The 26,614-nt window shown below is 43.5% G+C and overlaps 10 protein-coding genes across 11 annotated transcripts; 6 read left to right on the forward strand and 4 right to left on the reverse strand.

Moving 5' to 3' along the window:
* The first annotated feature begins 1,484 nt into the window (after positions 1 to 1,484).
* Positions 1,485 to 3,503, forward strand: LOC108022785 (kelch-like protein 6). The gene is made up of 3 exons (XM_017091910.3): positions 1,485 to 1,729; positions 1,783 to 2,527; positions 2,908 to 3,503. Exons 1-3 carry the CDS (start codon positions 1,647 to 1,649, stop codon positions 3,430 to 3,432), a joined length of 1,353 nt encoding a protein of 450 aa, XP_016947399.1. The 5' UTR covers positions 1,485 to 1,646; the 3' UTR covers positions 3,433 to 3,503.
* Positions 3,504 to 4,248: 745 nt separating this feature from the next.
* LOC108022188 (trafficking protein particle complex subunit 5) lies at positions 4,249 to 5,145 on the forward strand. Its single transcript, XM_017091041.3, has 3 exons — positions 4,249 to 4,512; positions 4,659 to 4,968; positions 5,026 to 5,145. Exons 1-3 carry the CDS (start codon positions 4,337 to 4,339, stop codon positions 5,122 to 5,124), a joined length of 585 nt encoding a protein of 194 aa, XP_016946530.1. The 5' UTR covers positions 4,249 to 4,336; the 3' UTR covers positions 5,125 to 5,145.
* LOC108022189 (uncharacterized) lies at positions 5,137 to 5,706 on the reverse strand. The gene is made up of 2 exons (XM_017091042.3): positions 5,507 to 5,706; positions 5,137 to 5,420 (listed from the first exon to the last, which is right to left on the reverse strand). Exons 1-2 carry the CDS (start codon positions 5,633 to 5,635, stop codon positions 5,208 to 5,210), a joined length of 342 nt encoding a protein of 113 aa, XP_016946531.1. The 5' UTR covers positions 5,636 to 5,706; the 3' UTR covers positions 5,137 to 5,207.
* A 764-nt stretch (positions 5,707 to 6,470) lies between these two features.
* LOC108022866 (uncharacterized) lies at positions 6,471 to 9,150 on the forward strand. 2 transcript variants are annotated; one of them, XM_017092045.3, is made up of 3 exons: positions 6,471 to 6,575; positions 6,892 to 8,539; positions 8,594 to 9,150. In XM_017092045.3, exons 2-3 carry the CDS (start codon positions 6,904 to 6,906, stop codon positions 9,010 to 9,012), a joined length of 2,055 nt encoding a protein of 684 aa, XP_016947534.1. In that variant the 5' UTR covers positions 6,471 to 6,575; positions 6,892 to 6,903; the 3' UTR covers positions 9,013 to 9,150. The 2 variants fall into 2 exon arrangements, with proteins under 2 accessions (XP_016947534.1, XP_016947533.1); XM_017092044.3 differs by lacking the exon at positions 6,471 to 6,575 and having other exon boundaries at positions 6,804 to 8,539.
* A 39-nt stretch (positions 9,151 to 9,189) lies between these two features.
* LOC108022869 (protein aveugle) lies at positions 9,190 to 10,055 on the reverse strand. Its single transcript, XM_017092047.3, has 2 exons — positions 9,823 to 10,055; positions 9,190 to 9,616 (listed from the first exon to the last, which is right to left on the reverse strand). Exons 1-2 carry the CDS (start codon positions 9,973 to 9,975, stop codon positions 9,449 to 9,451), a joined length of 321 nt encoding a protein of 106 aa, XP_016947536.1. The 5' UTR covers positions 9,976 to 10,055; the 3' UTR covers positions 9,190 to 9,448.
* LOC108022867 (26S proteasome non-ATPase regulatory subunit 11) lies at positions 9,706 to 12,581 on the forward strand. The gene is made up of 5 exons (XM_017092046.3): positions 9,706 to 9,764; positions 10,689 to 11,013; positions 11,077 to 11,583; positions 11,721 to 11,933; positions 12,004 to 12,581. The coding sequence occupies exons 1-5, from the start codon at positions 9,721 to 9,723 to the stop codon at positions 12,232 to 12,234; spliced, it is 1,320 nt and encodes a 439-aa protein (XP_016947535.3). The 5' UTR covers positions 9,706 to 9,720; the 3' UTR covers positions 12,235 to 12,581.
* Positions 12,582 to 12,693: 112 nt separating this feature from the next.
* LOC108022261 (uncharacterized) lies at positions 12,694 to 15,480 on the reverse strand. The gene is made up of 4 exons (XM_050887802.1): positions 15,160 to 15,480; positions 14,706 to 15,103; positions 13,228 to 13,612; positions 12,694 to 13,160 (listed from the first exon to the last, which is right to left on the reverse strand). Exons 1-4 carry the CDS (start codon positions 15,444 to 15,446, stop codon positions 12,758 to 12,760), a joined length of 1,473 nt encoding a protein of 490 aa, XP_050743759.1. The 5' UTR covers positions 15,447 to 15,480; the 3' UTR covers positions 12,694 to 12,757.
* A 1,198-nt stretch (positions 15,481 to 16,678) lies between these two features.
* On the reverse strand, positions 16,679 to 17,030 carry LOC108022330 (drosocin). The gene has a single exon (XM_017091193.3). The coding sequence runs from the start codon at positions 17,004 to 17,006 to the stop codon at positions 16,812 to 16,814; it is 195 nt and encodes a 64-aa protein (XP_016946682.1). The 5' UTR covers positions 17,007 to 17,030; the 3' UTR covers positions 16,679 to 16,811.
* Positions 17,031 to 17,920: 890 nt separating this feature from the next.
* On the forward strand, positions 17,921 to 24,136 carry LOC108022881 (major facilitator superfamily domain-containing protein 6). Its single transcript, XM_017092078.3, has 5 exons — positions 17,921 to 18,062; positions 19,239 to 19,642; positions 19,833 to 20,487; positions 20,678 to 21,880; positions 22,127 to 24,136. The coding sequence occupies exons 2-5, from the start codon at positions 19,401 to 19,403 to the stop codon at positions 22,307 to 22,309; spliced, it is 2,283 nt and encodes a 760-aa protein (XP_016947567.1). The 5' UTR covers positions 17,921 to 18,062; positions 19,239 to 19,400; the 3' UTR covers positions 22,310 to 24,136.
* Positions 23,949 to 25,303, forward strand: LOC108022095 (uncharacterized). The gene is given in 3 exon segments (XM_044092557.2): positions 23,949 to 23,956; positions 24,324 to 24,420; positions 24,422 to 25,303. Coding segments are annotated over 3 exon segments (870 nt in total). The 3' UTR covers positions 25,187 to 25,303.
* Positions 25,304 to 26,614: the final 1,311 nt, after the last annotated feature.

Genomic DNA, 26,614 nt, shown 5'->3' on the forward strand with positions numbered 1-26,614 from the left:
TTTTAGTTTTTTAGGGTCTTTTGCTATTTTACACTTGCTTATTTACAATTCGAAATTGGAGAACAGTATTAAAAGGCCAAGGCAAAGGCGAAACGAGAACTAAATATATTTAAATGCGATTTTCTCTGCGCGATTCCAATTTGTTAATCAATGTCACGCGCTCAAAACTCACACGAAAAGTTCAAACAAACGGCAACCTGATGCGCAAATGAATAAAAAGAATTGACACATGCAACTAGGAAGAATATAAAGTTGACGACTCAGCTGTCAGAACATTCTTCTCTGAACCTGAAAAGAATTACAAATTGTTTTCGACTCCTCTGGCAAAAGACGGCGCGGAAATGCTCAAAGTTTGTGAGTTCACAATGCTCCGCCAGTTGTTACTTAAACCAGCTTTAGTTTAAATCGTTTTACCCTTTTGGTTTCCTTTTAAAAAGGATGTTTTTGTCTCTTCTTAGGGCTCATGAAGATTCAAAATATTCCTTTTGCCAAGAACTCGAAATACATGATTTCCAAACCTTTTGTTTGACCGTAGAAATGCAAATGCAAAGGAAACCCAATTAGAATTGGCGAGTCAATGGACGAACAATGAAGGCAGCAGTGCGCGTTGGAAGATCTTTTGCAACTAAATAATTCTAGAACGCAAAGCAATTTGTAATTTTGATTAAAATGCTGGAAACTTTGGCGGTTTATAAAATTGGCTAAAGAAAAGGCATTTGAGCAAAGGGGTAAACATAAAACAAAACAATTTAAGTGTTTTCAAAAATCAACAAACTCATATATGCAGCTATATATATATATAAAAATAATAAAAAACATTAATTTATTTCTTACTATATAATTATTGTTGTACTAAGTCAGTGAGAAAAAAAAATCATGAAAGAAGAATTCACACGAAAACTAAAACAAAATGCATATTTATTAAAAATAAGCAAAGGTTGTGCAAAAAAACACATTAAAAAGCAACATTATTATTGTAAAAATTAACTAAATACGGCAATTGTTATTAAATGTGCAAAATTCAGCAAAACACATTGATGCAAACCTCAGAAAACACAAGAGCAAGCCAAGATCTGAAAACGGATGTCAACTGGAAGGGCAAGTTTTGAATAAAAAAATTAAAGATGAACCGAGAACCGATCACCGATCAAACGGAAACAAAACACTCAACAACAAGAAGTACAAAATGTTAAATATGTATCCATAATTTACGATTACGTTTTATATTATTTAATTTAAACGCTTACTCAACGGAAAATAGCTAACTATTATTACAATCGTCCTCACACACAATAAAACTAGCTCAAAGGCGGAATATTACTTTAGCTAAACTAAAATTCACCTTTTGCTATTTTTCTTTCCTTTATTATTTCACATCGAAATAAACAAAATGGTTAAAATAGCCGCATATACTCATACTAAATTGAACGGAAATGTGTCATTACAGAAATGGAAAAATGAAAATAGTAATATAAATGATATATTTATTCATATAAATGTATTTGAAAATGTGAACAAAAGAATACCAACAATAAAACACAATTTAATAAACAATGTGAAAGGTTCGCGTGTGATATTTTTTAGAATATTTGAGAGCGTCAAGTAGGCCTGCAGCATAAAATACAAAGCAGCAAAACACTAGCGAAATGGACGAGTTAATGAGGCGAAAATTGCCAGCTGATGCAAACGAGGAGAAGCAGGAACTCACCTGCAGTGTGCTGTTTACCAAGTAGGTAAAAAGCACTTAGAACCCTAAGAACTCACTTATATTTCCATTTGCAGTCCAAAGTACAATCCCCAGAAGCCTTCCTCCGGCGATGAATTGAGCTCGGTGACCCGGCTGGTTTCCAAAACCGAAGATCTGGAACTGGATCGAGTCTTCAACGGATTTTCAAAAGACGGCTCCACAAGATCCCTCAATAGATCTCTCTTCGAGTTTGGTCACAACTTCGAAGATGTTGAGGGCTGGCTAAACATGAAGCAGCCTCCGAAGGATCATCTCGGAGCGGTGCTTCGCTACATGATACAGAATCACCTTAAGACCACTGTGCAGATAGACATCAACAAAATGTACTTCAACTGCCACTTCATCGTTCTCCAGGTGTACTCGCGATTCTTCAGCGAGCTGAAGGAGATTCCCCTGCTGGTGACTCTTCCCGAGGAGCTGGTCTCCCAGAAGGCCTTCATGCTCATCTACAAGTGGATGCTGAGCGATGATCCCGTCCTGGATCGTCGCTATATCGTGGAGATCTTTGTGGCTGCGACTTATCTGAGGATCGGGGATCTGCAGGCCCATTGCTGGCAGTATTTCGATGATCCGCAGTACTATGACGAGGATTCGGCTTGTGTTCTCTATGTAGAAACGAAGTACCACCCCGCCTTGGATGTGGTTCGTAATGTGATGCTGACCAGGATCAACAAGTTCCTGCTCACCTTTGTGGCCACCAAGGATTTTTTGGACCTGCCCCTAGCCCACTTGGTGTTTTTGCTCAGCTCCGATAGGATCTGTGTAAATACGGAGATTGAGGTGGGCAATTTATTATTATTATCAAGCTATAGTTAAAACTTTAGGATAAAAGGGGTTGAATATAGCTTTAAGATACATACTTTTGGTAGGTTATTTTAATATTTTTATACATTTTATTATGTCTGAATTGGTATTTTCGAACTATTTTATTTTATTTCTATTGTTACTATTAATTATAATGGAACGATTGTTGATTAATGGTAATAATTTACATTTTCCTAAGTCTTATTCAGTTAGGAATTATTTAAAAAGAAAATCATTTTCAAATCTTGATTTCTATGGGATTCTGTGGATAAGGTTGAGGGAGTTGAGCAATGTGATGCTTCGGCTTCAGGTGCTAATGTTTAATTATATTTGGTACTCTTCGTTTATTTTTTCAGGTACTTTTTATGGCTGTTCGTTGGATGGGCCACGATTGGGGCAAGAGAAGTGCGCATGCGCAGCGCATTGTGCCCTGTATTCGGTTCTCCCTGATGCCTTTATGGTATCTTCTCTACGTGCGGCGCGAGGAGGTGCATCAGTTGGTGAAGGAACTTATTTCCCTGCAGGAGGTGGACCATGAAATCAACGAATCCATTTCGAAGATTACCTCGCGAATGTATGAAGAAAAAATCGTCGCTATGGAGGGCAAGGACACACTGGCCGACGAATACATCTTAGAATCAAACCCTCAGCCGCATCGAAAATGGATACACGATTTAAAGTGCGGCTATTACCACTGCGTGGGTTGTCCCAACACCCGGGAAATACGTTTCAGCCGCTTTGAGGACTACCTAACCGAACTGCAGCAGTGTCCGCTAAATCACTGGTCCAAAGTGCAGTTGGTGGATCCTTATGCAAAGACCAATTGTTGCTGCCCCAAGAAGGAACGCGCACAAGATTCATCATCCGAAGCAAGTAATTAAACTTATATTTATATACATTTATATTAATAAAAAAGTGAAAAATTCAAGAAGTTCAACTTCGCCCATACGAAGATTCTTGTAGATTTAATGAATTAAAATGTAACAAAAATAGTAACAATATAAAATAATTAAAAACGATCTGTTCTGTCGCTTTAATAAAGCTTAATGAAAATTAAAAATTTGAATCTTTCTTGGTGCGCTTCGTCACTAAGTGGACTGCAGCCCTCAGTGATGAGTTGTAGCACAAACCTCTTTTCGATAACCGCAGTTATACACGTATAACAATTAGCTACGACATCAACCGTGTTATGATTACACAGTTAAACCGGCAGGTGGCGCCAAAAATTATTCTTTAACCAACAGGGTTATTTGTGTATAGAACAGTTTATGTTATGTTTATATTTATTTCAAACAGCATATGGCGTCAACAATTGTCCTTGTTAAAGAAAGGAGTATAGAATAATTTAAACGCTTAAAACATGTACTCGTATGTAGCTAAGATATCAACCTTCTTAGTATTTTAAAGTTCTAACGGCAGATGGCGCCAAAATTTATAGCATATATGTAGCAAAGATATCAACCTTCTTTAGTATTTCAAAGTTTTAACGGCAGATGGCGCCAACCCCTAAAAGGGGGTTTGGGTCCAGGATTTTATAAAATATTTATCGTGCCCAACAGGGTGCCCAGTGTACTAAATTAAACCTCCTGAGGTTCAAGTCTGTGCTTGTATAACACTCTTCACCTGTTTATAGTTTTCTGTTATATAGCGTAACGAGTGCAACTAACGTGAGTGTAACGCATTTGTGGGCGTTGCGGAATTCGGAAATAAAAAGAAACGGGCACACTCCCTGCATTGTTTTGGAAAAATAAATAACTATTATTTACTTATAAACTATTAGGAAAAATGGAAAAGCTAGAGGCCCTGAAAATGTCCTCGATGCGTCCGCGCAGCAACATTCTGGATAGGCCATTGTCAAAGGGAAAAACGGAGGTTTCCCAGAGTATTGTGGCGCTGCTCTTCAGCGAAATCGTTCAGTACTCGCAGAGTCGAGTGTTCACAGTGCCGGAATTGCAAACCAGGTGGGGGTTCTATAATTTTCAGGACCTATGTAGTAATCACTTCAATCCCTTGTCTATTTGCATTGCAAAAATACCTTGCAAGGATCTTGATTCAAGTGAATACCAAGCCCATGACATTAAGTTTGCTAACGAAGTAATCTCTTCAGGCTCCACGACTTGGGTCAGGATGTGGGCACCCGGATCATCGACCTGTATTTCGTGAGGGAGCGGAGTTCGAAGCGGGAGACGAAGCTAACGCAAATGCTGCTCTTCGTGAAGACCACCGTGTGGAAGAACCTCTTTGGCAAGGAGGCGGAAAAGCTGGAGCATGCCAACGACGATGAGAGGACCTACTACATCATAGAAAAGGAGCCCCTGGTCAACACATTCATAAGTGTGCCTAAGGATAAGAGCTCGCTGAACTGTGCGAACTTCACGGCAGGCATTGTGGAGGCTGTGCTCACGAATTGCGGCTTTGTAGGTTCTACTTGGGCAAGCTCTACATTATAGTTAATAATGATGGTATCCTTTCAGCCCTGCAAGGTCACCGCCCACTGGCACAAGGGCACCACGTACATGGTTAAGTTCGAGGACTTTGTGATCGCCCGCGACAAGCAGATGGAGGAGAAATAAATCGAGTTCCACTTGACATTAGCTTCTCTTGGGTTTCCTTTTAATTCCACTAAAAATCGAAGATCAATGGCTGAATGTCGGGCTTAGATGAACTTGAACTGGCGGTCCTTGTACGCCACCTGGCCAGTGCGGTACTTCTCCTCGCGTCCGTCGCGTTCCGCTTTCAGGGCCCAAGCGTACAGGGCGATGGGCAGGACTACGGCGAAGAGGCCCGTGCGGAAGGACTTGCCGGTGGGCTTGAAGTGCTCGTAGTTGGAGACACGCATCGCCTGGAAGCGAGCCAATCCCGCATCGAACTGAAATGGGCATGGAGGAGGTGGATTAATGGCATCTCTGCCAGCATGATGACATAACCAAGCCGGGGATTGGCGTGCCCACTTACCACGGTGCCGCCCTCGCCGCTGGCATGGCGGTAGGGATTGGAGCTCTGCTTCAGGAACTCGGCGCGCAGCTTCAGGGTGTGCTCATGCTTGCGCTTGATGAACTCCAACTCCTCCGGGGACTGAGCCATTTTTTATTTTTGTGTTGCAAACTCGATTTTTAGCAACAGCTGACAGCAGTGTGACGGCGCTGGGGAAATCGAAAAATACCAAGCATGCCAACGAAAATATACCTGTTTCATTTGAATCTTTAATCTTGCCTTTAAAAACTGACTTCCAACTGAAAATAATTTTAGTTGCTGTCTATGGTCAAATAATTAAATAATATAATTTATAAAACAGCGTACCTCGAATTTCGGTTTAGAAATATAACAGTTTCTTTGCTTTCCTGTAGATAACAATTTATCGGTAACTGTTGTAGTGTTGGAAAAGAACTTTGTGATGATACGTTGGCGCGAATATTTAAACAAAATGTAAAGTGAAACTTTTTTTAATTACATAATGTTTTATTTCAGTTTTATTTTTTTCTTTGGCAGGTCCTCATTTCTGTAAAGGTCTAAAAATGAATTTGAAAACATTTCGAATTCAATATATGATAAAATTATTGACATACAAGTTTTGAACTGCGTTTTTTAAATGACACAATTAACACATTTTTCACAATTTAGAACACCTTTTTCTTTAAACCTAAAAACTTTTTTTTGTGTTAAATATACATATGTACATTTAAGCTATAAAAACTCGTAGTAGTTCTTCTTTTTGTTAGTTAATCTAATTAAATTATATAAATGGTTGCATAAAAACAAACAGATGCAGGTGGAACTTTTTTCTCGCAAAGTCTGCTGCTTCGTTGCAACGAACTCTTTCCACCCCCGCCACCGCTGCATGCGCTCTCCCGCTCGCTCTCACTGCGCATGTCCTACAAAGTGTGATGCGCAGATCTCGTGTCCACATCCTAAATCGCCGCCTCAAATCGCCGGACTCTCGTCTCTAGCAGGATTTCTGCTGCAAGGCAGGCGATTTTCCTAAACCATTTTAACTGGGGTTTATGGAACCTAGGGCTTTCTTCGGGTAAGTTGGGGGAAAACCTGAATCTTAGGGGGTTACTAATCAATAACTCCCCCTTGGCGCATGCCTTCTGAGCCGGAGGGAGAGCGAGAGAGCTGTTTAGAGCCACCGCGCATGCTTTTGCCTATTTGGGTGGTGAATGCACTTGGCTTAGACCCGATTTTTCCTATGCTTAGGGGTGGATTTCGGGTTGTTCGGTTGCCCGCGGTTGCGCCGTTTGCCTGGCTCATTTTTCACTCGCCTGCAGACGGAGGAAGCGGCTCCCGGATTTGCCTATTTCTGGGCTATATTGATTTTCACCTGCCTGCTCGATTTCCAGATTCAGTGCAGCATGAGCCTCAAGTCCAGTGCAAGGATCAAGAAGCGCCGCTCGGAGGCAGCGGCAGCCACCTATCCGATACCCTTAACATCGCCAGCTCAGGCCGGGATTGCCAACGCCAATGGCAGCTCATCGTCCACGCCGAATCCTGGGTCAAGTTCCATAAACGGCGTCGGAAATGGTGGCTCGAATCCCGCCCAGAGCTCAGCGAAGAAGCACAGCTTCGTCGGCCGCAATCCCAACTTTGACACCGACGAGACCAAGCTGCTTATCCAATTGTGGGGCGATCCCAAGCTGCAGCGCACCCTCATCACCACTCACAAGAAGCACGCCGTGATCTGTCAGCTGGCCGCCAAGATGCAGGAGTACGGCTACCATCGGTCGCCGGAGGAAATTACCACCCGGATAAAGAACCTCAAGTGCTTCTATAACCGCTTGAAGAAGGACAAGGAGTGCGGCGGCCAGTCCACCGATTCGGAGCCCAGTTGGAAGCACTTTGCCGAGATGGATGCCATTATGACAAGACCCATCTTCAGTGTGCGGCCCAATGAAGTGCCGGCTCCTTCGCTTAAATACCAACTGGAGCAGGCTCTGGAGGAGCATGCCGAACGTCGCAAGCGGCGGTTGGAAAACGGCGAAGAGTTGTCTGAGAGCGACAACGAGGAGGACGACATGCTGCTCTCGGCCCTGGTGTCCAAGAACAAGGAATCAGTCGGCAGCAAGGCACTGGAGGCTGGCTGCCTAGAGTCCGACCTGGACATGAACGAGGAATCCTTCTCGAAGCGACGCAAGCTCTCCGCCGAAGTCGATGTTGATATAGGCGAGGCTCTGGTTTCGCCCTGCATCAAAAACGAGCCTGTCCTAGAGGTGGAGCCGGCCCCAATAGCTCCTCCAGTAGAGCCTGAGCCGGAGGAAGATGACGACTGCATGCTTCTGCCCCAGCCCAAGGAAGAGCCTATTGATGTAGACGCCTCGGATGATTCGCCAAATGAGAAGTCCTCCAATTCCAGTTCTTCATCCACTCTGGCCGACATGTTGCAGCGAAACAAGCCAAGCAACCTGCTTCCCTTCACCGGAGCTAATGTCATCATTCCGGCCAGTATAACCACCACCACGGCTAGTGGTAGCTCAACCACCCTGAGCTCAACCAATACACCGAGCAAATTGCAGGGCGGCAAGATCTCGCTGGTGCCCACGAATTTCCTGATGCAATCCAAGCTGCCGGCAGCCGCAGGACCAAGTCCCCTGGCCGCCGCCAAGGGAGCTGCTCCCCAGCTGCAGCTGCTGCAGAGTGCCATCAATCAGGGCGCTCGCCTAATGATAAGCGGATCGGCTGCAGCACCGGCACAGCCTAGCAACGCCGGTTTGATGGCCACCGCTCCCGGAGGAGTCAAGTTTGTACTAGTCAATGCGGAACAGGCTAAGGCGGCGGCAGCAGCGGCTGCTGTAGGCAAGTCCTCTGCCTCCTTGCCCCTGGCCACTGCTCAAGCTCAGGTGCAGGCAGCGGTTCAACAGCAGCAGCAGAAGCTGCAACAGAGTCTGCAGCAGGAACAACATCTGCAGCACCAGCAGCACGTCCAGCTGGAGAAGGAGGAGAGCCGCAGGGACAAGGCGAGGGAGGATCTGCAAGCGAAGCGGCACATGACAAGTGAGTACCAAAAGTATATTCTACCAATTGTTTATAACGTTTAATTCACTTCAGCCATGAGAGTCCTTCTTCGCCAGTTGCTGAATGCTCAAAATGAAGCCAACGAGATCCAGCACAATCGCCTATCCTTGGAACGCGAGCGACTGGACTGGGAGAAGTCCATGGGCGATCGCCTACTCAACTTGTTGCCAAGTCTCCTGCAGCCGGCCCCTGCTGCTTCTCCAAGTTCCACTGCTCAACGGCTTCAGCCTCCAAAACTTCTGTTTACCACCGCTTTGCCGATGGGCAATGGCACAGTTACCATGCCGCACATCCTAACATCCAATTCCCTGCCAAAGGTCATAACGACCACAAGTTGCAACAGTGGAGTTGCGGTGGCAGGATCCGGAGGAGGATTAGTGGCCAGTGTGGCCACCAAGCCAGTGGACAATGACGTCCAATTAGTCACGCCCAAGCAGGAAAAGGAGACCTGAACTGATGTTGAACTGGTCGTTTTAAGTGATTGATATTAGAAACATCTTTTGGTGATCTCAAAGAATCGATATTCTGGTCTTTACTTTAGTCTACTCTAAACTGACTCTCCTAATAATAAACATTCAACTAGTCTCTCAGTTTAAAACGTACTTTGAAGGGTGTGGGTCAGAAAACAATTATTTTTTAGTCTTATTTTAAGCATTCTTGGCTAAAACTAATATTTAATTGATAAATTAAAGCAAAACTTTCAAAATAGAATAGAAATTTCATTGTCATTATACAGAATTTAAAGTAAATAATGATATGTCCTAGGAGATCTTAAACAAAAAGTTTCCGTATTAGATCTGTCTAAATAGTATCTCTGATCCTAACTATATTTCCTTTTTAAATTATTCTACTTTTACAACAAAATATGTGCGAGGCGTATCTCTACCCCTAGTGTATGTTGAGCCTCTCCATATCCCGGATTTCCATGATGTCTGTCTTCAGACGTTGTTTCACGATCTCCCGCCAAACGGCCTCTCGATCCCTGTTGTCCGTAATGCCCATTCTTTGCAACGAGGAGTCTGTGATTCGGAGTAGAGCCCTTCCGGTTATATCGTGCTGGAAAACAAAGCAACCAAACAAGATCAGTAGGCAGTTTCTGTGATGTCCAAATTGTAGCGAAAAGTACTCGGACTTTTCTGTTTGTGTTTTCAGGTGCGGAAATGACGGAACTGCTAAAGGAAGGCAGTGCCAACGAGGAGCAGCGGTAAGTGGAGCATGGGGGCTCGGGATCAGCAAGCCATTGGGGATCCAACTCGACTCACCTGGGCAAAGAGCTGCTCGTATTGGGTGTACTCCCCGCAGTGGCGTCTGTACCACTTTAGCACATCGCTTACGGTCCATTGATACACCGCCTTGGGTCGCGTGGTTTTGGTTCTGGTTTTATTCTGCGTAGCATTACTCGTTTCCTCGCCCATTTTGGGTTTACTCAACAAAACAAATAGTTGATAATTTGCAAATTGCAACAAAACAACAGAGACGCCGATATGTCGATAGCAGCTGGGTGTGGGAAATCAAATGTATCGATAGTTCAAAGAAGTCGTGACTTTTTAAGAATTCCTTCTGGTGATAATTTTTTGAAATTGGTTGAGATTTTAAGAAAAATTTTTATCACGATTTTAAACTAGTTTGTTTTACAAAAAGTGTAACTATAACAATAAATGTACAACTTTGTGAATTTTTCACATTTTTCCAAACGTAAAACGAAAATATAATAATAAAACATTTTTGAAAGCTTTGAAATAGATTTCCCAATACCATTTCTGCTTGTTTTAATTAATTTAAATATTTTAAAAAATGGAACTGTTTTTCTCTAAGTCCGACCCGCCCGTGTCCGATATATCGATAGCGGGCAGAGCTCAGCATTAGTGGCCTATCGATTCCCGCTTTTGCATGCCTATCGAAACCGCACCAGCTCTAATCGTGACTGGCGCTTAATAACAACGACCGAAAGGTGAAAAAGTCAGCATAAAACACATAAATACGCAGTAAATACTCACCGGAACAGAACGAAAACAAAGAAAACTTGTCGCATTGATAGTGGCTGCATTGAATCGCGCTTAGTTGATTGATTGATTTTTAAATTCGTGTGTTGACCGCCCCCACATCTCGTCCGAATCCAAATTCCAAGTCGCAAGATGGCCGGAGCAACACTTTTCGAGCGTGCACAGGCGCTGTCCAGCGTGAATCGCGAGGAGCAGGACAGCTCGCTGCTGAACAAGCTGGTCCGCGACCAGGAGGGCGCCGAGAACGATGAGGAGCGCATCCGGATCAAGGAGCAGGGCATTCTGCAGCAGGGAGAGCTTTACAAGCAGGAGGGCAAGGCCAAGGAGCTGGCCGATCTCATCAAGGTGACGCGCCCGTTCCTCAGCTCGATCAGCAAGGCCAAGGCGGCGAAGCTGGTGCGTTCGCTGGTGGACATGTTCCTGGACATGGATGCGGGCACAGGCATTGAGGTGGGTTTAAAAATCATACCATTGTGCTGCATTTACTAGAAACTTCTTTGGTTGTATTGTCAGGTTCAACTGTGTAAAGACTGCATTGAGTGGGCCAAACAGGAAAAGCGCACCTTCCTTCGCCAATCGCTGGAGGCTCGTCTGATTGCCTTATATTTCGATACTGCTCTGTATACGGAAGCACTGACTCTGGGTGCCCAACTGCTGCGGGAGCTAAAGAAGCTGGACGACAAGAATCTCCTGGTCGAGGTCCAGCTGCTGGAAAGCAAAACCTACCACGCACTGAGCAACCTGCCCAAGGCTAGGGCCGCCCTCACCTCGGCCCGCACCACGGCAAATGCCATCTACTGCCCGCCAAAGGTCCAGGGAGCCCTGGATCTGCAGTCGGGCATCCTGCATGCGGCCGATGAGCGTGACTTCAAGACCGCCTTCTCCTATTTCTACGAGGCGTTCGAGGGATTCGACAGCGTGGACAGCGTCAAGGCCCTGACCTCGCTGAAATACATGTTGCTGTGCAAGATTATGCTGGGACAGTCCGATGATGTCAACCAGATCGTCAGCGGAAAGCTGGTAAGCTCAGAAGCCTAAGGTTATATTTTTCTTATTTTTTTAAGGATGTATATAGACAGGCATTCCGCACCTTAAATGTAGAGGCTGTTGCTTTATATTAATAACCAACCTGCCAACCCAATTCTTTTTGCTTACAGGCCATTACTTATTCGGGCCGCGACGTGGATGCCATGAAATCGGTGGCGGAGGCTTCACACAAACGTTCCCTGGCCGACTTCCAAGCTGCGCTGAAGGAGTACAAAAAGGAACTGGCCGAAGATGTGATCGTGCAGGCACATTTGGGCACGTTATACGACACCATGCTGGAGCAGAATTTGTGTCGCATCATTGAACCCTACTCCCGTGTGCAGGTAGGATGGCTTAAATCAAACTACAAAGGCATGTTTTATACAATTACAACTATTTTTGTCCAATTTTCAGGTCGCCCATGTCGCCGAGAGCATTCAGCTTCCCATGCCGCAAGTGGAAAAGAAGCTGTCCCAAATGATTCTGGACAAGAAGTTTAGCGGCATTCTGGACCAGGGAGAGGGAGTACTCATTGTTTTCGAGGAGACCCCCGTGGACAAGACCTACGAACGCGTGCTAGAAACCATCCAGAGCATGGGTAAGGTGGTGGACACACTTTACCAGAAGGCCAAGAAGTTGTCGTAAGCGCTGCGCAGACGCCACTATTCAATTCAAACATGATATCAGCATACTTAGCAGACTTTTCATAGTTTCCTTTTGTATTTTCCAACAACTCCCAAGCCTTGTTCGAGCCAAACAAGTTTTATGTTTCTGCAAAAGCAAAATTAAACCGACATTGGTGAAAATAGTAACAGGTGCAGCAACAACAGCCACAAAAAAAAGTAAAACAAAATCCATTAAACTAACTTAAGCAAAATTATTAATCAATGAGTGGGATCGAATTGTTTACGCAAGTGCGGTATAATAAGAAAAATATTCAATTAACTACATAATAAAATGAAAAAAAAACGGAAAACCGTAAACAACAATAATGGGAAATATCCTAATCCTGCTTTAATAAATATCGAGATGGTTTTTCTTACTCCTAGTGTTAAGTAAAAAAATCAACTTTAGAAGCTAAACTAGGGAAAAAAAATTCAACAGTTCATTTGAAATAATTATTTTATTAAATTTAAGTTAGATAAATATGGATATAAGTGACTATTCTTCAACCGAAGTGATGAGTCAGACCCAGACCTGCTCCAAAGTTGGGCTTCTGGTTGGCAAACGGCCCACTTGTCCATTTGCTGGCCGATCCCGTCAGATCGAAAGTAGTGGCACGATTGGGTGAGGACCAGAGGTTAGCACGTCCGTCCAGGCCCAGTTGCTGGCCGATGCCTGGGAAATTGCTGTGGGTCAAGGAAGCACCGTGTCCATTGACGTGGGAGTAATCCAGACCGGCTCCATTGCGCTGGAACTCGAAGCCATTGGCCAGTTTGTTTTGGGAGGCGAACACCTTGGCGTCCAGATTATGCCTGCCATTGTTGAAGATATTAGCGTGTGCCTCCTGCTGGAAAACGTCTTTTACCCCGGGAGTGTGGGTTTTGGTCAAAGAGGCACCATGACCATGGCTAAAAGCGGAAGACGGTTTTGGTAAATGGATATACTAATGCTTTTTTATTTTTTTTGGAAACTTACTTGTTGTAGGCCAAAGTGCCTCCAGTGGTAACCGGACCGCTTTGTGTGTTTCCAGCAGCGAAAACCTGACCCACCACATTGTGGTTGGGATTTCCAATACCCTTGGAGAGATCCAAGCGAGCATCAGAGCCACCAGCGGGGTTGGAGGCCAAAGAACCTCCAAGCACCTGGCGGCGGAAACGGATGGGGCCTGAGGTGGGCTGGCGACGTTCATTTCCGTAAGGAACTGCCTCTGTTAAAGCGGAGAGGGCCACGAGGGCAACGATTAAGATGCTTGACTTTTGCATGTTGCTGGATTGGATAGCTGGATCTGACTGATGTCCGAAGGTGGCTATCGATTCGCTTTTATACCTCTCTAATGGGGAAAGGTTTGCTCTGGTGAATCACAAGATTCATCTGGGTGTCGATTTCAGATTGTCTGCTTATCAGTTAGGACTTCCCCGCTGAGCTTGGATGTGTGATTTACTTTTGGTGTTTGTTCTCGGTGTGTATGTCACCTTTTCAGTTTGTTGATCCATTGGCTCTACTTTTTGCTCCCATGAGTTTGTCAGGGTAACAGTATCCTTAGTTCCGCCTAGGGATAATCGAAATCAAGGAATGTTTAATTAACATTTTAGAAAGAAAATTTTTTTTACCTAAATTTAACTTACAATAACAGTAGGTTTTACTCACTGGGAAAATCGGGAATATCCCATAAAAATAGTCATTTTGAGCACTTACGTAAGGTAGTAAATTTTGATTGCCTCTCAAACGTGACTTTGTGTGAAGTAGATTCAACAAATTTCTTATCACTTCCAAAGTTAAGTTTCTGATGGCAATCCCCACTGTCAAATATGGAATTCCCCTTTAAAATGGTCTTGTGTTGTAAATTTTTGAATAGCCTAATAATGTATATTGTGTGAGGGTATCATGTTTGCAAAATAAAATGGCAACATTTTAAACCACTGGTATTTTGTTACTTAAAAGTACTACTTTATGGTAGATATTTAGCCTTGGTTTGAAATAGTTTAGTTTAGCAAGCATATAACCTTTAACATATTTCAATATTTATTTTTCACTAGAGTTATTTATTATATACATTTGGAATTAATATTAGGACATGGACATGGTTCTTCCATATGTCCGGTACCTTTGAAAGCTTCACATACCTTTTTGTGGCATTAGAAAATGTGCGGAACTGTGAAAGATTTGGGGGATAGAAACCCCCACTTATGGAAAAGTTGAGTAAAAAAGTGTAAGCAACATAAATACCGAATTCTGGATCAGTCACTGCTTGACATAGAATTTTCTTATTTTATGATAAAGTATAAATAAATTTAAGAACTGGTGTTAAGAAAAAAAATATGTTACAAACTTCCTAAACTTTTAAGCCGTTCAAAAAATATATTTTTTACCCAAAAAGATCTTCTTTTCTTCAATATAATAGTGTTTATTTTTTTAAATAAATTATTTTTTAAAAATTTCAATACTAGTTTAACCAAAATGGTGGGAGAGACCCAGACCAGCTCCAAAGTCAGTCTTCTGGCTTGCGAATGGTCCGCTTGTCCACTTGCTGGCCGATCCCGTCAGATCCAAGCGGGTTGCCCTATCCGCCGATGACCAGAGGTTGCCCCGTCCCTCCAGGCCCAGTTGCTGGCCGATGCCTGGGAAATTGCTGTGGGTCAAGGAAGCACCGTGTCCATTGACGTGGGAGTAATCCAGACCGGCTCCATTGCGCTGGAACTCGAAGCCATTGGCCAGTTTGTTTTGGGAGGCGAACACCTTGGCGTCCAGATTATGCCTGCCATTGTTGAAGATATTAGCGTGTGCCTCCTGCTGGAAAACGTCTTTTACCCCGGGAGTGTGGGTTTTGGTCAAAGAGGCACCATGACCATGGCTTAAAGAGGAAGACGGTTTTGGTAAATGGATTTATTATTTTTTTTGGAAACTCACTTGTTGTAGGCCAAAGTGCCTCCAGTGGTAACCGGGCCGCTTTGTGTGTTTCCAGCAGCGAAAACCTGACCCACCACATTGTGGTTGGTATTACCAATGCCCTTGGAGAGATCCAGACGAGCATCAGCTCCACCAGCGGGGTTGGAGGCCAGGGAACCTCCAAGCACCTGGCGGCGAAAACGGATGGGGCCTGAAGTGGGCTGACGACGTTCATTTCCGTAAGGAACGGCCTCTGTTAAAGCGGAGAGCGCCACGAGGGCGACGATTAGGATGCTCGAGTTCTGCATGTTTCTGGATTGGATTGCTGGAGCTGACTGATGTCCCTAGTCGGCTAACTTTTTGCTTTTATACCCTGCTAAAGGGGTAGGAACTGATGTGATTCCCAAAATTCTTATTGGCTTGGAGTTCCCCATTTCGCATAGCAGGTGAATTACATGGCTTTGTTTGCCTGTGTGAGCGACTTGACCCCATCACCTCCCCCCTAGTGTTGCGACCCATTGACGCCACTTGTTGCTCCTTTGTTCGCAAATCACCCTCTGGACCTGGGCTGGCATCTTCAAGTGGTTTCTTTTGTGGCCCGGTGGAGGAGCGCATCATAATCTTGCGCAGGACGGCATTTGACAGTTATAAGCTATTCGCTATCATATTTCTCACTTGATGTCAGGATTTATCAATAGGTTTTGATGGGTTTTAGGGGAGAAAATAGATTTGGGGGCGCAGAAGGGGTTAATGAGCGAAATAGAGAGACAGGGAGAGAGATTGAGTGAAGTTTCCCGCAAATCCTAATTGAATTTTCTGCGCAGGAGCGGCAAAAAGGATTCAAGCCAAAGAGAGGAGAGCGAAAACTTTAACTCGAAATGTCAACGAAAAGTTTGCACTGGAAAATATAATTTTGAGTTCCTAACAAAATATGGTAAAACAGAAATGAAATATTGCAATAGAAAAACGAAACGAAAAAAATTGTATTTTTTCGCAGATTTAAAAATAAAAAATTCAATGAAAATAAGTAGCTTAACGACTAATTAAGCTTTCTACGAGGGGGCTTGTCAATTTGTTTACCAAATGACGAAACCATTCATTATGATCTGCAGCCATCTGGCTAATTTGTTTTGGTGTTATAAGAATGTACTATGAGACCGGTTTCTGAATCAAAAAGTCCCACGTTTTTTGCGAGTAGATTTATTGTCTCTTGAATGTGACTTTTTGTTCTTTTTTCGATGTGTATAATTCTTATCATCTGTTATTCTTATCACAGCATCCGTTGAATACGCTAGGAATCCCCTAAGATTTTCGTTTTATTGTTGATAAGACATTTTAAAAATAAGAAGGTATTTTGCAGCTGTATTTGTTGTATTAATTATTAATTGTTTAACAGAGATAAGAAATGATTTTTGGATTTTAAAAGCAAAACAATCTTCGATCGGATGTTGATGCTGGATTTTTTCTGGGGTGCCTTTCCATCTTCGGGCGGACAGAATGGGAAGGGGCCTTTTATTTTAGAGATATATAAAATGAGAACTTATTTTGCAGCTGTATTTGTTGTATTTATTATAAATTTTTTAACTGAGATAAGAAATGTTTTTACATTTTGAAGACAACTATAGAATTTTTGATCGGATGTTCATTATGGGTTTTTCCTTGGGTTCCACATCTTAGGCGGGCAGAATGGGAGGAGGCCTTATAGCAGCTTGAGCCAGGTGATCCTCGACGGTGACTGCCTCGCGCCTCACTCGAATGGGGCGGGGATGGGAGGTGGGGCGTGGGCTGTAGGGCTTAGGCTTGCCGGGAGTGGCCAAAGCCATGGCGAACACGCAGGCCAGCAGCAGGAAAACGATGGTGAACTTCATTATGTTTTGAGTAAACAAGTCGAACTGATTTGATTTCAATGCAGCCTGGCTTTTTATAGGAGCCATCGAAGCTATAAAATTCGTAGTGTGGGCACGTCTTGTCTGCGGTCGCCTGGAGTTCCCCATCTCGGGGACTTTTCATCTGGCTTATCAACGAATACCCAGTGAAGGTGAACGGCTTGACAATTGGTCTTTTCGTTGGAAAATGTAAGCATTGGCGGCGTAATAGCTAGGTAATTTACATTTTGTGCAGTGGTTGGTAAGAGATTTGTTTGAAATGTCCCCTATAGTTTTTCCCAAGCTAGGAATTAAATCAATACAGTTTCAACAGGCTCGGAAATGTTCAATTTTTTTATTTAACAAATCGCTGAGATTTTATAACACAATATTTTTCTTGAACAAATCGCCCAATAGCAAAGTGACTTTTAAGCAAAGTAACTAAGTATCATCCACATTTGAAAAAGTAAATAAAAACATATTTTTGTTCTAGAATAAAAATTTATTATCTCAGTATTTTTCAGTACTTATTCTAAAAAATATTGATTTAAAACCCCTTTTTATTTAATTAAATTTTTTTTTAGTATGGTATATTACTAAAGAAATTCCAATTAATTTAATTTATATTCTTTAAATCTAGTTTTGCTAAAAAATGTCGAAGAAAGATACTTTTAAACCATTGTTTTTGGCGCCAAGCTGTCACTTTCACTCGTGCCGTCTCTCTCGCACCCGCACTGACAGCCCGGCCCTCCCTCTCTTTCGCTCTCTTTGAAGTCCTGCTGTCGGCCGCGTCAAATCTCATTAGACTGGATACACACCCACACACACACTCGCAGGCGACAGCGGAACGCGCTTGAGCGAGCTTTTCCGTCCGCTTTTGAGCGCAACATTTTCTTTTCGGGGCTCTTTTGGAAAACTCTTGGGCAGCTTGCCAAACGCTCGTATAGAGGCCAGCCGCGAGGAAACTCTGCTTATCGATTACGCACGTAACACATTTGCCCTCACAGCAGCGAAGAGCAAATAGTTCCCGAATTTCCAGCCAGCCAACCAATATTTCTGGTGTGTAATACATTTTCGGGTAATTGGGTGAAAAGTGCGAAAGTTTACATAATATAGGGGTGTCAGGCACGGGCTTAAAGAAGGCTTTCCCCCAAGTGTCTCAGCCTGTGACAATGGCCTTCAAGAAGTGTGCGAAAATTGTCTATATATAGAGAGTGATATGTACCTTTAGCTTTTGTGGGCACGTGTGAGCCATTAAAAAAGGAATAAATCTGCGGAAAAGGATTACTAATGTCCCAACTGCCACAGTGATTAAGTGGTGCCTTAGAAAAGAAAGCCCCAAACCGTGTAAATATATGTACAATGTACATAGATGTATAACAATAATATCATTTATATTTTAAACCTTGGATATTATGCCTTCTGTTTATATTATCTTTTTTCCTACTCTTCTACAATTTTAATTATTTTTCCTTAAGAAGCCTATATCTGCTTATATTCCTTGGTAGCAACAACAAGTCTGCTCTATATACAGACAGTAACCCACATATACACACACCCTCGTACCCGTTTACCCACTTTTGTTATGTGCCAACGGTGCGTATGTGTGATACCAGTGGACCCAACAAAAATGTAATAGAAATTACTCACGCTCAAAGCTCGCCAGCTAACGTAATTCACTCAGCTCGCCTGAGCTCACTCAGAAGTCAGAGTGAATGGCAGAGCTTGTTTGTTTTGCCATTGCCAAGTCTCAGATTTATTCGTTTTTCTTTTTAACGTCAAGTGGAAAGAGTAAAACATTTGAATGCCCACTCAAAAGTGGTCAAAAGAACTGGGAAATGTCAAACGGAAGCAGTTGACAGATGCAATTGTTCGAATTTCTCAGAGGAAGCTGTGTACATGAGTGATTTCCGGTTGAGCTTAGCCTTGTAGAAAGGCAGTAAGCCGTACTAAAACTTTTAAGAAGATAGAATTCAATGGGTTTTTTCATCTCATTTTATTTAATTGTTTTTAATTAGTTTTGGTCCTAATATTACAATTTCAAGTATTTTTACGTATTTTAATTGAGTGTATATAAATAGTTCAAGTAAAGTTCATACATATATCTTTTAAGTAAGAAACTTAGAACATTCTTAAACCCCTGGAAATGATTTCCAATTACATTTTTCTCTGTCGATGTATGTGAGCCAGAACAATGCAATGGTAACGATGAATTGTTTCCTTTGTTCTCCACAGCTGCCGAATGATAATGGAGATGATAATGCGGCTGTAACTGGGACAAGAGAGAAACCAGACCGAAAGGAAGTGCCAGTCAAGAGGGGAAAACCACCAGACACAGGAGGAGCAGCGCACAGGACCATCCAGTGACACCACCCGAGTTCAAGGAACCAGCGAACAATGAATCCCTACACTGCAGGAGGCGGAGGAGGTGCCGGTGGCGGGGCAGCCAATCCCTTTGGAGCATCCGTCGGAGGAGCGGGCTATGGCCAGCAGGGCTACGGCTACGAGCAGCAGGCAACAGGTGGCTACGACCAGGGAATGAACTTCGGCAATCAGCAGCAGCAGCAGCAGGGATACGGACCTCCTGGAGCCAGGCCAAGAGTGGATGTGGAGGCCAGCGGAGAGGTGGATCCCAGTCTGTAAGTCGAGAGTGTCGTAAATTATTTATGTCCACGAATTCTATCGAAGAAGAAACAAGATTTACCTAACCTTGGCGATGGTATCATACAGTTCTAGCCACCAAAAAGTAATTTGTAGATTGCTTTTTAGTTTTTAATTTTTAATAATAATTTTGTTAATTTCTTTCTAACATTTTATGCTTTTTCCCAGCTATCCGGAGGCCAAGGAGTCAACGCACAAGGTTCGCGGCCACTCGGACATTCTGGAGATGTTTTTCGGAGCCAGCACGGAGCGTGAACTGATTCCCGTGAAGAGCTTCTACTTCTTCTTCTACGCCGCCTTCGGATCGCTGTTTCCGCTGATGGGCGTCTACTTCAAGCAGATGGGAATGAATCCGGGTCAGTGTGGCATCCTGGTGGGAATGCGGCCCTTCGTAGAGTTCTTGTCGGCCCCGTTCTGGGGCTCTTATGCGGATCGTTGTCGGCAGGGTAAGCGGCTGCTCCTGGGCTCACTGGCCTGCTGGGTGCTCTTCACCATTCCGCTGAGCTTCATCCGACCGGAGGCCATCAACTGCATTGAGCGGCGCAATTCTACGGACTTTGTGCTAACCTACACGCGAACGAAGCGAGATCTGTCGGTCATGTATGAGCCAGAGCAGATGGACCTGGGAACTGGAACCATGCCAGCGAACGAGGCTCTGGAGGAGGCGGAGGCGGCCCACAGCAGGCACAAGAGATCCCTGCTGCTGCCCAGGATCGATGCGGGCATTTCGCCGGTCCACATAAACTTTGTGAGCAACTACGACGACAAGTACCACAGGGACTATGTCACGCCCATCTTCAGCTCGATGGTCTACAGAACCCCGGTAAGTCAATGCAAATGAGGTACAAATGAAAAGAAAGTGGTAGATTTTACGATGTCTACATAGTATCTACTCTTACAATATCATTGCAAGATCATTCTATTAGATATGTTTTTAAAACCTTAGAGCTGCTGCCACAAGGATATCTTTGTATATCGCTTGCATAACATACTAATTCCTATTTTTCCCACAGGACATCCAAAAGGCGTTCTTCCTGCTGCTGCTGGTGATCCTCATTGGCGAGTTCTTCAGCGCACCGGCGATCACCTTGGCGGATTCGGCTGTGATAACCCTGCTGGGCGAGGATGCGGACAAGTACGGTCATCAGCGAATGTTCGGCTCCCTAGGCTGGGGCATCTCCATGTTCCTGGTGGGCATTGCCCTCGACCATTCCACCTCGTTCTCGAATCACCCGTGCGGAGCTGGCAACAAGGAGAAGAACTACAACATCTGCTTCTCCATCTTCTCGGTGCTGATGACCTGTGCGATCATCTCCGCTTCGAAAATCACCTTCAAGTACGATCCCATCGATGAGCAGATGGCGGCACAGCAGCAGGCGCAGTTCGTGGATCCCAACAAGCGGGCCGAGGAGGAGTCGATGAACCAGTTGGCGGCCCAACTGAATCTGCCCTCGCTGGCCGTTGGTAGCGGCAGTGCCGCCTCGGGTGCCTGTGCCGGTGGCGTCAGTAGCTTCCTGGCCGCAGGCCATCAGCCACAGCCGCATATTGGTGCCGAGTCCAAGGTGTTCGCCCAGACGGCCAAGGAGTTGCCCGAGTGGATGACCGTGCTGACCCACTTTAAAGACCTCAAAACCGCTTCCTTCCTTTTCGTAGCCTGGTTCATGGGCTTTGGCATTGGCTTGATATTCACCTTCTTGTTCTGGCATTTGCAGGACTACGGTGGCACTCCCACCCTGTTCGGTGTTGCCTCAGTGATCAATCACGTGTCCGAGATTTTCGCCTACTTCTTCAGCTTCCGTCTGATCACCCAAATCGGTCATGTCAAGGTCTTGTGTCTGGGACTAATTGGGAATGTGCTGCGATTCCTTTACATTTCGTATCTGACCAATCCGTGGATGGTCTTGCCCTTTGAGCTGATGCAGGGCATAACCCACGCAGCTGTGTGGGCAGCTTCCTGTTCTTATATAGCCCACAATACGCCCAAGCATCTGAGAGCCTCGGCTCAGGGCGTTCTCCAGGGCATCCATCACGGATTGGGGCGTGGCTGCGGCGCCATCATTGGCGGCATGTTCGTCACCTACTACGGTACTACTACTACCTTCCGCTGGTACGGCATTGCCTGCCTCTTCGTCCTCGGCTTCTTCATCTTCGTCAACTTCTACCGCAAGGAGCAGGGCTTCATCTCGGAAATACCAGTTACTGAGGATCCGCATCAGGTGAGTTGAGGGACTGGGAATTAAGGTGGTATAATAGCAACCGGAGAGTATTTAAAAGAGTTACCTTTATTTTTTAAATAACTTTAAAAGGTTTCTAAAAGTATGCTGTGTAAAACGCGCTCTTTCTGGAATTTAAGAAGAAATATTGGTGCATTCTTTTAGGCACCTTATTTAAATACTTTGTTTTCGTATAAATTGTTTTCATTAAATCAGAATAAATATACAAATATAATTTTACCATTTTAGGTGGCCGAGGAGACCTCGCATTTGGCTCCCCACGGCGTCCCCAGCAATCCGATTCCCAGGGCACTCTCCAATTCGCGGCTGAACGAGATGAACCCGAACGGAGGACCGTACGGCACCTACCAGACCACTGGCGGCAATCTGGACATTCCCGGAGGCAACCCGCACAATCCATTCGCTCAGTAAAGGGGGACTCACCCAGCCCATTCCTCATACTCACAGAACTAAAACGAACAAAGTATAACCGCAAACATATCTTGGACATTGGCCTGCAATATGAATTGCATAACTGCATTGCTTTATTTTGATTTGTTGGGCAATCAACATACGATCTACACATAGCATAGCATATACATATACACATATATTTTATATAGGACATGCCACATAGCCAGCATAAAGATTTCGTATGAGTTAGATTGGTTACCGTCGATGGAGAGTGGGGGAAATCGAAACGAATTTTCACATAGCAGCTTAGCAATATATACATAGGGCAATATATATGTGAGTACGGATAGATGTATATATATATTGTGCCGATCTATAATATTTATAGGCCTTTTTATATAAGTTGCATGTCGCCGGGCGAAGATCACTCTCCCGGCTTTAGTCTTCAGTTTATGAACATGCCGAGTTTGTTGCCTGCTTTTGGGCGATCAGCAGAGCAAATCACTCAAACGCATGGGTTAACCCCCGAATCACACATAAAGTACCTAGACAACTATGCAAGCAACCTAATCAGAGATTGAAAATAATGGAGCACCAATAGACGATGTGAGTACGGGGCGTTCCAAGGCTACAGGACATCGGGAAGCAGCGGGAGCTGCTTCGTTTAGCCGCAGTTGATTATGACTTGATGTTCACTATACTATTTTATAGTATTAATTTAGATTATCCCTTGTCCTATGGCTTTGAAACGCATCGTATGGGTTTCCCAATAAGTTAGGGGAGTTTCTTGTAAAGAAAAAACTAAATACTAATTTTTAAATTAATTATTTTACAATTAAAATATGTTGCGAAGAGGATACAAATTGAGTTCTTGGTTTCACATGTTTAAAAAATTTAAGAACTTCAATATGTTACAAATTTGAGCAGACACTGTCATTCCCAAAATTGTCCTATGCAATATTACATAGAAACCAAATTAAGTAATTTAAAGGAACATGTACTATGGAATATAAATGTAGTTGCATTGAAAATCCAATTTAACTAAACTAAAACATAAATTAATTAGAGATGAGAACAAGAACATTAAAGCAAAAATTTAAACCAAATGGTAAACAAATGTTGTAACGAATGATATTATGGAAAACCGCCTCATTGCAATCAACTGTTGAATATTTTAATTTTTACACAAATATACTAACAAAATGACATATTTTGACATACCTAAGGAAACATATAAAATAGATAAATATGATATACGTTTATATAGTATATGAAAGTTGACGCACCAAAGTGAAAAGGCAAACTAAACTGTATCTGTACCTAAGAGATATTTTTCCTGATTTCAGCTCGACGATAATGTAAGCTAATATGGCAAATCTCTCGCTCGATATACATAAAAATATTAAATACTGTAAACATTATTATTATATATTGTTAATAGCAATTTCGATTGGATATTTTCTAGTAACGATACGCTAGTTCTTGTGTACAGCACCGTATTTGTGGACATTCTTGGGATAGATGAACCTTAGTATTATGCATTCTGTACAACTGCACTCACAGTTATGTTTGTTGAGCCGATATTTAAAACTCTCTCTATAAATATATATATATTGAAAAAGAAATACTCATATACGGCATATACACTTATATAAGAATGTACAAGTATTATACACAATGCGCATACATATGATACAAAGCATACAATACCCAGCCCAAACCCGAGAGCCCAAAACGACAAGTGAAGTAGACGGAAAAGCAAGAAATCATGTAATTATGTATGTTTAATAAAACGTTTAACAACCGAGTGAAGTCTAAAGACAAAGGCACAAATTCTTTCGTCAACCATCTGTGTTTGTTCTTGGTCTTTATTTAGTAGCCCATATAAATCGGAGCATTCGGACGTGACGGGCAAATGAAATGCGGCTCGCTCTGGCGCTCTTTTGTTGGGTGCTCTGTTTGGCTTTTGGTCAGATCAATGGAACACCGTCTTACCCACCGCCGAAGGCACCTGTGGTTTTCCCACTTCCAGAAGACAGTCCCCGGAGAGGTCCACCACCGCCAAGACCTGTTCCCAGGCCACCGCCTATTAGGCCGATTCCACGACCTCCTAGGATAACACCACCGCCTGTTAGGCCAACACCACCAAGATATGTGCGGCCTCCCACTGCGCCGCCCAGAAGACCAACGATACCACCTCCCAAACCCACCAGAAGAGTTCCCATCACAAGGAAACAGCCGATAAGAACCCCGAAACCACCAGTAACCCAAAGGCCTGTGGTGCAAACTACTCGGAGATTCCTGATTTGGTCACGGCAGCCTACTAGATTACTACCAACCAGACCAAATATAAGGCCCACGTTATGGACCCGGCCACCAGTGCGTCCTCCGTTGCCAACAGTACGCGCAACACCACCAAGAGTGCGACCCACTTTGTGGACAAGACCTCCTGTCAGAGTCACAGTGCGTCCCACCATTCGACCTACGATGAGAGCCACCATTAGACCAACCGTAAGACCCACTCTATTTACAAGACCTCCGGTAACAAATAGACCCACAAACCCTACAAGAAGAGCCACCTTGTGGACCAGACGCCCCGTAGGATCCACTTTCTTGACAAGACCTTCAGTTAGACCCACAAATCCTCGTTCGACTTTATGGACCAGGCCACAAACTAGAACCACTAGGCGGTTAACGTTTATTTTCAACGATTCCACGCCAACGCGACCAATTCGCACCACTAGACCTCCAAGTCCGGACATAACTCGATCCACAAGAAGCCTGATATTTGTGTTTCCAAGGGATACTACTTCAATAGCTCGTCGTCCCAATTGGACTGTCCATCCCACGAACAGGCAGACAAGAGGAGTTGAATTTACCACTATGAGGGCGTAAGAAATAAAGGAAACACAAAAATATGGTCTTTGACCATTAGTTAAGACCTTTCTTTTAACAATTGATTTGTACATATTCTCTACATGCATGCGATATTAAATTCTGTATAACCTAGCCAAGAGTTGTAGACTTTAAACATCGCATTAAAGTGCAGTACATTGGTAAAATAATTAAATACTTTGAAGAGTGGAATGACAGACTTTGGGATACCTCGTGAAGAATTTTTCGGGATAATTTTTATAAACCATAAGAAACTTAATATATTGAAAATATTATATTAATAGAATGCTTTAACTATCAATAGATAGTTACCGATGGTGAGGTAGATTATAATTAAATAACTATTGGCTTTTGGCACAATAAAATATTTAGATTCGTTTCCCACAATCCCACATGGATTAATCTTAAAAATAATAAAAATATAATAACAATTTAGTTTCTTTGAGAGAAGCTCAGTTTTTAATTTTTTATCAGTCCTAGTAAGCGCTAAATCCAAATACAAAGTTTCGAAGTCAGAAAGAGCTTGACTAAACTAAAACTGGGGTTATGCACAGCGAATTCGGGTAGTCCGTCTTTAACGACCCCATCTTCATGACAAATTGCCCCGAAGTGCCAACATACCCGACCTAAATCCTCGGAAACTGGAGTGGGGAAAAAGTAGTTGTGGCATACCGGAAACGCTTCAAGTTTGCTGAGCTCATTCGTCTCTGCGATTTGTTGGCATTTCAACGGGCTGACGTGCTGGCTGGCAGTGGGCGGCAGGAGGGGCGTGGCGGATGGCTGGGCGAAGGGCGGTGGGCGGTGGGCGTGGTGCAGTGCCTGCTCATGCAATGATAAATGAAGTTTTAGTGGCTTTTGACCCATTTAATAAATTGTTAAAGTTGAAGAATGCGCAAGAATATTGTAAACTTGTTGGCCACCATTTCTTTTCCTCTCTCTTGGTTTTTTATTTTTCATTCTCATTCTCATTTTTATTTGTATTTACATTTTATTTTTATTTAGTTGCTGCTGGCGTATTCTGAATTAGGGTTAATTTAAAAGTTGCCCAGTGTTGCAATGCTGACCCATGGTGAAGTTGTTGCCGTGTTGCAAACTTTGCCCCTCACTTTTCATGCCCCACTTCAGAAGTTTCGTTGAATTTTAAATAATTCCCTTAAATTGCATAACGTGCCCAGCTGTCCAGTCCGCCGTCGCCCAAGGAACTTTGGACTTTCTGCTTATTAAGTTAGCGGCGACGACAGTTTTCAGTTAACGTGATTATGTGCCATTAAAAAATTGTATATTATCCACGACGACTCACAGAAGGATGGAGGAAAAACCCGACTCAAATATCCATGACAATAAATAAGGAAAAGCGGAAGCGAGGGGAATTCGGGGCATCCTCTCTGGCCATAATAAGCAGCATAAAAAGTCCTGGCAGGGCTCTAT

This window comes from Drosophila biarmipes, chromosome 2R, assembly GCF_025231255.1.
Source record: "Drosophila biarmipes strain raj3 chromosome 2R, RU_DBia_V1.1, whole genome shotgun sequence".
NCBI lineage: Eukaryota > Metazoa > Arthropoda > Insecta > Diptera > Drosophilidae > Drosophila > Drosophila biarmipes.